Below are 12,536 nucleotides of genomic sequence, written 5' to 3' on the forward strand. Positions count from 1 at the left end.
CATGGACTTTGGATCATCTGATGTGCAGTAGAGATTCTGGTTGTGAGTGGATTTGAGGCAGTGCTTAATTTGTAAAATATTAAGCGCCAGGGCTCTGACCAGGAGGCCACTGCAGCTTGCACCACCCATCGCCCCTGTCGTCACTGCCAAAACAACTACTAACCCTCTCTCTCGCATGTAAATGCGACAGTAAAGATTATTTCGGGTCCCCAAAGCTAAAGGAATGGCTGGGGGAGGCAGGTATTAGCAATTTTTTTAATGTATATTGTTTTCCTAAACAGCTGTTATACTGCTCCTCTCTAAATTACATGAGCAGCGCCACCTTGTAGCAGACTGCCCTAAGTGCGGTGTTGACAATTAGGTGCCGGTGCAGAGCACCGGAAACCAATTAAGTACCGGTGCTCAGCACCGGAAAGCTCCGGCTCAAATTAAGCACTGATTTGAGGACAAATGACATCAAGATGAAGAGGAAGGCATTATCTAAGTGCACATTGGTGATACTCTTTTTCTGTTGTCTCCTCCATTTACTTCTGGTCATCGTTCATTTTACAGGACAGAAATTGGGGCCCACATTTACAAACACTTTGAGGCAGATTTATCATTACTTCACGGAAGACAGCTTGCTGCGCTGTGTGAAAGGTAGAGGGCAGGAATGCGCCATATTTACATCATATGGAGTATTTCTGTCCTCTTCTTGCACTCTTTTGGCTGCCTAGCACCAATGCAGGAACCGCTGCGTCATGGTGCAAGGGTGCCTGCGTTGCAGGGAGGATTCTTTTTGTACAGGAAGGGACACCTTTTTGCACAAAAACAATCATCTGAGGCATTTTCCTCTTTCTGCATGTGCTGCAGAATGTAGTACACGTACAAAGAAAAAAATGAGTAGGCGTAGCATTTTGACGCAGTCTCAGATCTACCACTTATGGTAAATCTGGGAATTGGCCAAAATCCATGGATGGATGCGTGGGAACACACCCGCTCCACCCATGAAACACCTCTCAATGGCAGAGTAACACGTTACTCAAGATTTACCAAGCACCGAAGTGCCACGCACGGTTGCTTAGCATGGCTTGGTAAATCTGATTTTGGTGTTGTGTTGCCCTTGCGTTACCTTGCATGAAGCAAAGGCAATGCAACACTTGGCTAAATCTGTCCCCTAGTGTCTGGTTTGCATTACTTTTTAACCTTTTAAGTACACCCAGTGCGTATGACTGAAATTGGCATTGCTGGGGAGGGCTATAAAGGACCCTCTAGTCCTTTACTTTACTTTCGTTTTGTTTTACTTTCACTGCATACGTTTTCGGATGAATATCTCAGCCCCCCGAGAACTGATTGAGATGGTGGGGGGGTGGGTAGCATTGGAAAGGGGAGCATCTCCCCTTTCTAATGGTATCACTATCATGTGGATCCTTGCTTGGGGCTCCCCAGAGGACGGCTAGGCACAATAGAATTTTGGCAGGGGGAGCTGCCCCTTAGGCAAGGATTTGAGCCCCCAAAGCACCTCCCCAAAGTTGTAGACTTTCTGCACCCCCTGGTGGGCGGAAGGGGGTGATTATTCCTAATATTACACCACAGTGGGTGTGGGGGGCAGAAAGTCTTCCAGACACAAGGGCAATATGTTAAAAAAAGAAAACATAGGGGTGGAGGCTGGCAGTGGCCCCACCCTAAATGGGTGAAACAGTCTTCCTGCTCCTGGGGGGTAGAGTGTAGGTTTACTCAATCTGCCTCCTCTAGGAGGTGGGACGGAGAAACCCCACTAGACACCGGGGAATATTTATTAAAGACCATGGGCATGACCTTGCCCCATCCCCAAAAAAGTGCATCAGATTGAAGGTCTGTCTCAATCTGCCTCCCCAGGGGGCAGAAAGTACACTAGACATCAGGGATATTGACAAATCTAAAAGAAAACATAGAGGTGGGGGCATGCCCATCATGGAAATGGCCATGCCTCACCCCAAAAAAGGTGAAAGTCTTTCTGCCACCTCTTGGGGGCAGATTTGATCCATTCTGCTTCCCCATGCAGAAAGCCCACAAGACAATAGGGATTTTGTATTTAAGGGCAAAAGAAGGTGGTTCCTGTAGTGCACTGTGGTATTGGCCAAACTCCCATACCAAAAGGGAAAAGCCAGTGCTTCTGGCCCCCTTAAGGGCAGAAAGGGAGTTTGCCCCTGGGGTGGGGAAAAGCCCAGAAGACACCCCCCTGTGCTTCTCAACAAGAGGTATCATTTTTATTGGGAGATGTGGAGGAACTCTAATATCCTATAGGATAGGCAGGACACAGATTTAGGAGTTTTTCACTACTAGGAGATGTAAACCTTAAAGTAAATGTCCTACTCTTTAAATACAATGCCCCCTGCCCTGTTTAGGGCCTATTCGAGGGGTGACATATATGTATTAAAAAGGAAGATTTAGACAATAGAACTTTTGCAAGACCCAATCCTTCCTTTTAAATACTTATCAGTCTCCCTTAGGGCAGGCCCTAAAGGCCCATAGGGCATAGTGCATTGTATTTTAAAAAAAATAGGGCATGTAGGTTTAAGTTATATATGTCCTGGAAGTGAAAAACTTCTAAATATGGTTTTCACTATTGAAAGGTCTACCTCTCCCATAGGATAACATTAAGTTACCTTATTATATTTAATAGGTGCTAACTTTTTATTAGTAACAGGTAGGCATGTCCTGTTTGGACTCATGAATTCTACTTTAAACTCCTCTGTATTAGTAAAGTTAGATTTCTAGTCACAATGCTGAAAATGCTACTTTTAGATAGTTGGCATTTTCTTATCCTAACCATTTGGTGCCTGCAGCCTGATCCTGGGACACAGCTGGCAGTTGGTCTTTGTGCATTTCTCCCAGACAGTGAGACAAAGGGAAGCTCGACTGGCCCATCCTGTCAACACCTGAGTTAACGAGAGGGAGGAGCTGTCACCTCCCTCACTTGCACATCACAAAGGTTCTGCCTGAGCACTCTCACAAAGGGTTTGTCGCTAGTCTTTTGTGATCCCAGACAAGCTGGGGCCAGGACAGGGAGGAAGGGGATGCACAACACCTTTTGTGGGGGGGCCGAAGAAACTTCCTCTCCTTCAAAGTGGGCACCAGATATAAATACTGGACCTGTGGAAGACTCTGCCAGGAAGGACTGCTGTGCTGTTGAAAGGACTGCCACTTTGTTGGACTGATGCCTGCTGTGTTGACCTGCTGCCCTCTTGCCTGTGTGAGAAGGACTGGACGTGCATCTGTTGGACCCAGAATCCCAGAGTGAATCCTAGGGCTAGATGGCGGCCTCCCAACTAGAGCTTCAGGGAAAGAAGGCTCCAACAACCTTGAACCCAGCACCTGAACTCTGCCATCTGTGAGTCCTACCCTGCCACGAGATGCCACCCCAGTCCTGCATCCTTGGAAGTGGACCTGAAGGTGCTCTGCTAGCCCATCTGTGGATCCATCAGAACCAACACATTTCTTCTGCGGCACGGAGCATCCTCAGTGCCAAACATCACGTTGCAAGCCCTCGTCAGCGGGATCTTCGACGACACAGGATCTCGCACTGGAGCCTCGGAATCGAGGCATCACCTCAGCTGTGGGACGCATCCTCGACACAGGACCTTACAACGCTCCGCAAACAGGATTTAAGGTACTCTTGTTCAGCGGGTATTACTAGGATTCTGTAGTGTGCCGGCGCTTCATCGTGGTATGCCTGAACCGGCATGGCCAAATATCCAGTTTGGCACTTTGCGGCACTATTTTCCCTTAATTCTTTACATTGGATAGCTCTGGTTCTACTGATTGGATTTTTGTCAGTTTGGTCTTGTTTTATTCATTTAAAATTACTCTATTTTTCTAATCTGGGATGTTATCCTATTTGTGGTGTGTTTAAATTGTGTTACTGTTTGAAGTATTGCACAAATCCTTTACACATTGCCCGAGTTAAGCCTGACTGCTCTGTGCCAAGCTATCTGAGGGCTGAGCACAGGTTAATTTAGGGTTTGCTTGTGACTTCACCCTGACATGGATTGTGGTTGCTGTTTGAGTTGGGTTTCACCCGCCTCAACCAGTAACCCAACCTCATATATAATCCAATTGTACCATGTTTTAGAGAGAGAGCACAAGCACTCTAACACTAGTTAGCAGGGAAAAAAAGAACAGAGTCCCAATACCAACAAAACCTTGTTCAGTAACAGAAGTCAACAAGTTTGGGGGTGGCCCTGCAGAGAGGGCCAAGTCCTACACAGGGATTGTGAGAACAGATAGAATAAATGGTTAGAGATCCAGAGGAGAAATATTAAAAGGAGGAAAGGTGTGTCTGTGAAGCATATGACAGGAAAGTTAAGTGAGACCAGTCTAGAGTCACTAATGACTAATTTCAGAGAGCCAGAGCTTTCAAAAGATTTTGATTAAAGGTAGATGAAAACAAATTACATCATTACAACTATCAGGCTTAGGAGGGCAGTGATAGGAAGTGTAAATGTGCATGTTTATGTTAAATCAGAACAAAATAAAAAGAAATGTTCGAATTGAAACATAGGCAGATCTACACAGAACCATTTGGAAGACTAGAGTTGTAAACTAAAAAAAAAAGGAAAAGTACACCATTGGTCTAAAGGCTGAACAATCTGAATAACCACAACCAGAGGCATCTTTCATCTTGGATGGCCTCCATATTGTCAGTGCTCCTGAGCTACAGAGAGAACGGTTTATTGAGGGACAATGACAAATACACATTCAGTCTATTCAACTGAAAAACATTTTAAATAGTGCACATCATACAGTGTAGTGCTTTATTATAAATATATTAACAGATGGAAATGGAAGGTCTTCGTTTTCTCTCTCAACGTGAGCTGTTGTCACTCCTGTCTGCTCCCCTCCAGGCCGTTTTTCATTAAAGAGCTCCAAAGGTTTTACTCAGTTTATAAATCTTTTCACATTGCCTCTTTGTCTTAGTGTGTTCTCTCAAGATGAGCAGCTGACCTTCAGATCTTTGGCCCAGGAAGGTGACCTTGAAGCGTATCCTGCTGACTCTGCCACTGCTTGTTTTTTAAATGGATGTTGTAAAACTTGGTGCAAAAGGCGAACCTTTAAAGAAAGGGAAATTGGTTAATCCAACTTGTGTGTTTTAATCACTTATTTTTTCTACATCAAATAGAAGTTTGGTTGCATACCACAATCCTTAACTCTAAATAAATACTTAGGGGGTGATTGGGATGGCGGGCGGAATTAAGTCCGCCCGCCACCCTAGCGGTAACGGGACCGCCCGCCTGCCATGCGGCGGTCCCGCCCCTCCAATTATGATGCAGGCATTTTAACATTGCGGCGGGTGCTGCAGCCAGCAGCACCTGCCGCAATGGTGAAATGCCATGTTGTGCATTGCCATGCACAACGTGGCAGCACTGTGCAGTGCCTGTCACCTTGTGCATGGCAATGTAGGGGGTACCATAGGTACCCCTCAAGTGCAGCCCCCCCAAGGGGGCCCGCAACGGGCCCCCAAAGCAATTCCCCACCAGCCTTTTCATGGCGACATCGCCGCCATGGAAAGGCATGAAATGGCACACATCATAATATGGATGGCGGTGCCTGCTAGGCACCGCCACCATATATGTGCCCCAGATCCGCCCAGCCGGCAATCGTAACTATTGCCGACCGGCGGAAAAGAGGTGGACGGACTTTCCGTCCGCCGCTTTACCCACCGCCACTGTAATCTGGTGGTGGGTAAATCAGGTTACTATGGCAGGCGGATCGCCGCCACCGGGCCGGCGGTGGCGATCCGCCCACCATCGTAATCAGCCCCTTAGTTTGGTAACTGCAAATGGAAAAATATGCATTCCAGTTGATCAATCTGCGTGTTCTATAGCACAAGTGCATGCAACAATGAATCTCAACAATATGATCACTACACTAATGTTTTATTAACCTAATGTGTTAAAAAAAATGTAACATCAAAGCTCTAGCTTGACATTTTTTACATAACACAAATGATGTATAAATACATAACTGTATGGGCGCATAGGAGATGTTATGTCAAAACCAAATAAGGAGCTATTAAAAAAAACGAATATGTTTAAATTAAATACATCACACTACTGCCACATTACTGACTATTCCTAATTTCAAAACGAAGATTTAAGAATGAGTAGAGCAACCTTATAGTCTTCTGAACCATTAGCGGAAGCGTTTTTTGTACAGCACCCACTTCTACACGCCACCTAACTGTGCTTAAAGAAAGCCACACCTTTCTTACACAGCTGGCTGGAAAACCCCTACAAGCATCGCCCTGTGGATCTGGGAGCACAAGGACTGAATGCAGAACTTAGAAATGCTCTCACGCCCTGCTCACCTGTGCCCTGTCAGCACTAGGTGTGTGGAGGATGGGCACAGGGAGTGGCCAAATGCCCAGTGTGGAGAGGGGTTGGAAGACGCATGGCAGGTTGTGGTCTAAACATGACCTCCACAAATTAGCTATAGGGGAGAATGGGTGTGGTTGATGCTCCCTCTTACTGGGGTCCTTCAATTTGCGCTGTGTGCTTTGTATAGTGCAAAGTATGCAGAATACCGTTTCAAGAAGGTGGCATGGTTTTGAAGCTTGCAGCAGTGATGCCTGGCGCTCTGCATCAGACAGTTGTGGTCCAGAAGCAAAGGCAATACTCAATTAGCACTAGTCGGCATTTACAGGTGAGCTGCTGGGGTAATCAAATTAAGGCAATATCTCCTGAGGACGAATTTCTCTAGATGAACAATCACACAGAGTAAGCAGGCATACTACTGTTACTCAGACTACCTGACATCCTAAAGACCAGTGGTTGCCTACTAGGCAGAGTCAAAGAGTGGCAACAAAGCCACTGAGTGAAGATGGCTGATGCACTGCTCAACTGTATGTTGGGTGTTCTGAAGCTCTGAACTAATATATGAATAACCCTCTCTCTGATGAATAACTGAAGTGGACTTACCTAAAGTCCATTTTGTCTAAGCAAGATTATGTATTTTTTTGTTAGAACATGATGCTGGTGAGACAGTTAAAATAGTCTTTTAGTCAGATCTAAAACTCCCAGGAGTAGATAGAGCACAGGGAGCAGGAATGCAGGAAGTCCTTGGCTCACACATATAAGGCACACAACACTGGTCAAGAGCATCACAATATTCCCTGAACGAAAAGGAACGAGTGTGGAACTACAAGACCAGTGAAAGACATGGAACAAGTGTGTTACTGTAGTGACAGCCAGGGCAAGCTTCCTTCAAAGACATGCAACATGTATGTTACTGTAGGGCCAGTAAGTGCAAGCTTCATTCAAAGGCATAGAACAAACATGGACTATAGAGACAGTGCAAGCTTTATTCAAAGACATGGGACAAGTGTGGCACTGCAGGATAAGTGCAAGCTTCACTCAAAGACATGGATTAAGTGTAGTATTGCATGGCCACTGTAAGCTTCCTTCAAAGATATGGGTTATGTGGTCTTGGGCAGTACCATTTAATGCCTTCCTTAGATACAACAAACAAGCATTATTTCAGATTTGGTACAAGTGTAAGAAACAGCACTGGGGTGTATGGGTGCAAGCTTGATTCACCTGCATAGCAAGATTTCCACCCACAAAACAGGTACAGCATCATGATGAAGTACACGGTTCCCTCACACTCGCAGAACACATACCTATCTGGTCAGAAACAACGTAAGCTTCCCTCACATGCACAGAACATGGGCAGCATCCGCAGCACCAGTCCAATCCTGTATGTAAACACACACACAAACACAGTGTGCAACATTTGGCAACAGTGTAGCTTTCCCTCATATGCAGCACAGGTACAAGATTGTCATCAGCAGTTCAAACAAAGATATCCTTACATACAAACCAGTCATCACACTAGCAGCAGCATCCAAGGTTATTTCAGGCACAGAATACCCAGAGTAAAGTACAGAAGTGAGTGAGCCACTGAAGGCTCGAGCCAGATGCTAGGCTCTGGTCCAGCTCTAGGTCCTCTTGAGAGCTCTTACCCAAAATGAGCTGCCCATTCTTGAGGCTTCTGCCTGGTATCTCCCTCTAACCTCATGCACCAAGAATGAAAGACAAAGCAATAACCTATCATGTTAAACAGGAGCGAGAAAGGGATATCAATCTAGTGGCTGAATTACACAATGTGAGACCAGAAAACCTGAGATCAATCCCAGCTTAGCCACTTGACCACATTGTGTGATCATAGTCAATTATTTTATCATGCCTGTGAATGCAGAGATATAATCTGATGTACTAAGGTGAAATGCTTGTCAAGGAAATATGCTTTATTGAAACTATGGAGACACTTTATCATATTTTTGCATTATATTTGTTTCTTGATTTCCATGCTTAATGTTACCATGGCTCAGCATATTTCCATCCAGCCAAGACAGACCCTTAACTTAGCTCTCCCTGTTAATTTGTTGGCTCACCCACCTCTACTGCAGTACTGTGTATAACAGCTACTCCAGTTCCCCCTCTCTCAGGGCCTCATTTATGAGGCTGCTTGCGCTGCCGGAACGTCACTTTTTATGACGTTCCATGGCACAGGAGCCTGCTCCATGTTTAAGATATAAACAAGGAACAACGTCTCAACCTTTGGTCATTTAGAGAGCAAATACATAAAAGGATTCAATCAATAGGAGAGGAAAAAAGGGAGACCACAAGAATTTTGTAAGGAGAAGTAGATTCTTATTTGCAAGTAGTTATACCAGCACTACAATACAGTGTATGCATAAGTAACCCAAAGGTTGGTGTTCACATATCGTGCTCATGACAGTGAACGGCACAGTGACACAATAAGGTGAAAAATAGCGTGGACATCGCAACAAAAGTAATAATACAGAAGACTTGGGGGTCAACAACACAATGGTGATTATGTACAAGGCAGGTTTTTTGCTTGGGTGGACCACAGTGATGCCCGAGGGTGCAGAGACAGAATATCGAGTAAAAAATATTGAATTGCACAAATATTGTGTCAAAATATCGTGGGTCAGGAATATCGACAGACAAATTCTCGTGGTCAAGAATATCGATTTTAGGTAAGTAATATCGAAGTGTTTAATATTGTCTGCAAAAATATAGCTGTTAAAAATATCGATTTTTTATTAATATTATGTATTTTAGTATATATTTTATGTGTGTGTGATTCATGTTTTTTTGTATAAGAATTGTTTGTATGTTTATTATATGTGATAAAATTGTAGTAGTTATTAATTTATTTTTATTATAATTTAGCTTTTTTAGTTCCGTAGCGGGATGTGGGTTTATAGGGGAATAGGGTGGGAAGTAATTTAACTATATTACATTTATTGAATACTTTTTATTTATCAATATTTGCTTAATTGAGATGTTATAGTGTTAAATGTGTAAATTAATTTATTAAATATTTAATAATTAGTTGTTAATTAATTTTAATTAATTAATTGGCAATTGTGTAATTAATTTTAGGTGTGTGTTGTGGGGTTTATAGGTGAAAATGGTGGGAAGTAATTTATTTTTAATTGATGAATTGATAATTAGTTCGTAAAGAATTTTAATTATTTAGTAATTAAAGATGATAACTGTGTAATTAATTTTATGTGTGTTGTGGTGTTTATAGGTGGGAAGGGTGGGAAGTAATTTATTTTTTATTGATGATTAATTAGTTGTTAATTTAAATTAGTTAATGAGTAATTATTATGGTAATTGTGTAATACATTTTAGGTGTGTGTTGTGGATATTATAGTGGTAAAGAATGTGTACTCATTAAATGTTTTTTATTAATAATTTTTAAATTCATTATTATGTTAATTATGGAAATAAGTAAAATAAAAAGGGTGAAGTCTTTTTTTATTGGTGTGGTGTTATAGGGTAGGAAATAAAATTAATACATTTATGTTTTAAATATTTTGTTTGTTTGTTAATATTTGCTCCTTTTAAGTAAATATTATTTATAAATGAATTTATGAATTTATTTTATATAATATTTGTACCTTTTTGTTATATGTAATTAATTTTATATGTGTTCTTTTTAAATGTTTAATATATTTAATCATATATTTTTAAAATATTGTTTATTTATTTGTAAGTTTATTTAAAAAAATTCAATTGTTTAAATGTTATTAGTAATTTTTGTTTCTCTGCTATACAACACTTTCCCCACTATTGCACTCAATGGAGTGGGAATAGTAATTTTTACCTCTCCACTATCCAACACTTTCCCTACTGTTGCACTCACTGGAGTGGTAATAGTAATTATTACCACTGCGCTATCCAACATTTTCCCTACTGTTGCACTCACTAGAGTTGAAAAAGTAAATTTAATTCTTCCGCTATCCAACATTTACCATACTGTTGCACTTACTGGAGTGGAAATAGTCACGTTTAACCCTCCGTTATCCAGCACATTCCCTACTGTTGCACTCACTGGAGTGGGAATAGTAATTTTTACCCCTCCGCTATCCAATACTTTCTCTACTATTGCACTCTTTGGAGTTGGAATAGTGATTATTACCCCTTCGCTACCCAGCACTTTCCCTACTGTTGCAATCACTGGAGTGGGAATAGTAATTTTTACCCCTCTGCTATCCAACACTTTCCCTACTGTTGCACTCTTTGGAGTGGGAATAGTAATTTTTACCCCTCCACTATCTAGCACTTTCCCTACTGTTGCACTCACTGGAGTGGGAATAGTAATTTTTTACCCTTCTGCTATCCAATACTTTCCCTACTGTTGCACTCACTGGAGTGGAAATAGTAATTTTTACCCCTTCGCTATCCAGCACTTTCCCTACAGTTGCAATCACTGCAGTGGGAATAATAATTTTTACCCTTCCGCTATCCAACACTTTCCCTACTGTTGCACTCTTTGGAGTGAGAATAGTAATTTTTGCCCCTCTGCTATCCAACACTTTCCCTACTGTTACACTCACAGGAGTGGGAATAGCAATTTGTATTCTTCCGCAATCCAACATTTACCCTACTTTTGCACTCACTGGAGGGGGAGCAGTAAATCTTACCCCTCCCCTATCCAACACTTTACCTACTGTTGTATTCCCTGGAGTTGGAATAGAAAATGTATTTATTCCGGTATCAAACATTTTCCCTACTGTTGTGTTTATTGTACTGTGAAAAGTACATTTTAATTTTTTTAAATAGTTTAATGTTTTAATTAATTATAGAATGTTTTTTTATTTTAAATATATATTTTATTTTTATATAAGTTAAAAGTTTAAACATTAAATAAAGATAAAGTTAATAAATTATTTTAAAGTAAATATGTGTATAAATGATTATATTTGTGTTTACATTTTTTTAAATTAAGTTTTTTATATTTGGTTAAAATGTATATTACATTAAATTCATTTTGTTAAAGATAATATTAATATTTTATATATTTAATATATATTATTTTATTTATATTTTTAAATCGATATTTTTTACATCTATATTTTTTACTTCGTTATTTTTGATTCGATATTTTTGTACTTACCTGTTTAAGCATAGGGAGTCGAATATTATTGCATTCTATATTTTTACATCTATATTCTGTCATCTATATTTTTGCTATTGATATTTTGTCAATTAACCATGCCTTTGGGTATGCTGAGTGGTCAACGGCGTATCGACCTGTATGATTCCAGGTCATCATCAGGACTGGGTTACTTTAACCGGTTGGGTGCTGTGGATGTAGTTGAGGGTCCAGCGGAATGGAAAACAAAATGTAGAAGGTCCTGGTTGGCTCTGTAGTGTAGGGAACAAGAAAAACGCACGTACAATTGTTATCCTGGTCGGGTAAGTTGCTTAGAAAGTGCGAAGTAGGGTTGAAGGTCCAGAGGGCAGGTGTCAATGGACCTTGACTTGAAGTCAAGAAAACTGCAGGTGCAATGGTTAACCTTGTCGGGAAATATGCGCTGAAAGTACGATGTGGGAATGAAGGTCCAGGGGGCAGGTATCAATGGAAACAAAAATGAGGGGAAGGAGTAACAAGGGTTTTTATAATGAGGTCCAGCATACGTACCCAAAAGACTACGTGTAAACAATGAGTATGCAGTTCCTACCAGAAAGAAAGATGACAAGTAATAACTGTAATGTGACCACCAGTACAATACAGGAGAGTGATCTCCTTAATGGAAAAAGACCCTCACACACCTGACAAGAAGGTGTCTTACTTCATCATCGGGTCTTCTCCTACTCGGGCCGGCGCTGCAATGCCCGATCAGGCACCCGTGATGGGGCCTACTTAACGGAGATCTTTATTCCGAAGCCGGCAGGTGAAGTGCGAGTAAGGGTCCTAGTGTAGGTGAATGTGAAGTGTAAAGTGAAGTTAAAATAGGGGAAAAATAATCCAATCAAGATAATTTTAATGAAGTTGGTTACTCCCCTAATTAAAAATGAAGAGTCGCGTATAGTCACTCTATGTTGTGCTATTATACGCTAAAATGTGAGGTCGACATGTTTCTTGCCCTATTATCAAATCGATGGCAATTCCTCAGGACCTAATTTGAAATACTACCTACACATTTTTTGGTGGTGGGCACCCAACACTTGTAGTGAAAAGTGACCACCCTTACA

General features: G+C 41.5%; 1 protein-coding gene across 1 annotated transcript in view; it reads right to left on the reverse strand.

Annotated features, from left to right (window-relative positions):
* Nucleotides 1-4,658: 4,658 nt before the first annotated feature.
* Nucleotides 4,659-12,536, reverse strand: part of LOC146789534 (uncharacterized) — a 317,842-nt gene continuing 309,964 nt past the window's right edge. The window contains exon 19 of the mRNA XM_085631700.1: nucleotides 4,659-5,070. Coding sequence (XP_085487826.1) covers nucleotides 4,948-5,070 — 123 coding nt within the window. The 3' untranslated portion in view covers nucleotides 4,659-4,947. The remainder of the gene's footprint in view (nucleotides 5,071-12,536) is intronic.

This window comes from Triturus cristatus, chromosome 10, assembly GCF_964204655.1.
Source record: "Triturus cristatus chromosome 10, aTriCri1.1, whole genome shotgun sequence".
Lineage (NCBI taxonomy): Eukaryota > Metazoa > Chordata > Amphibia > Caudata > Salamandridae > Triturus > Triturus cristatus.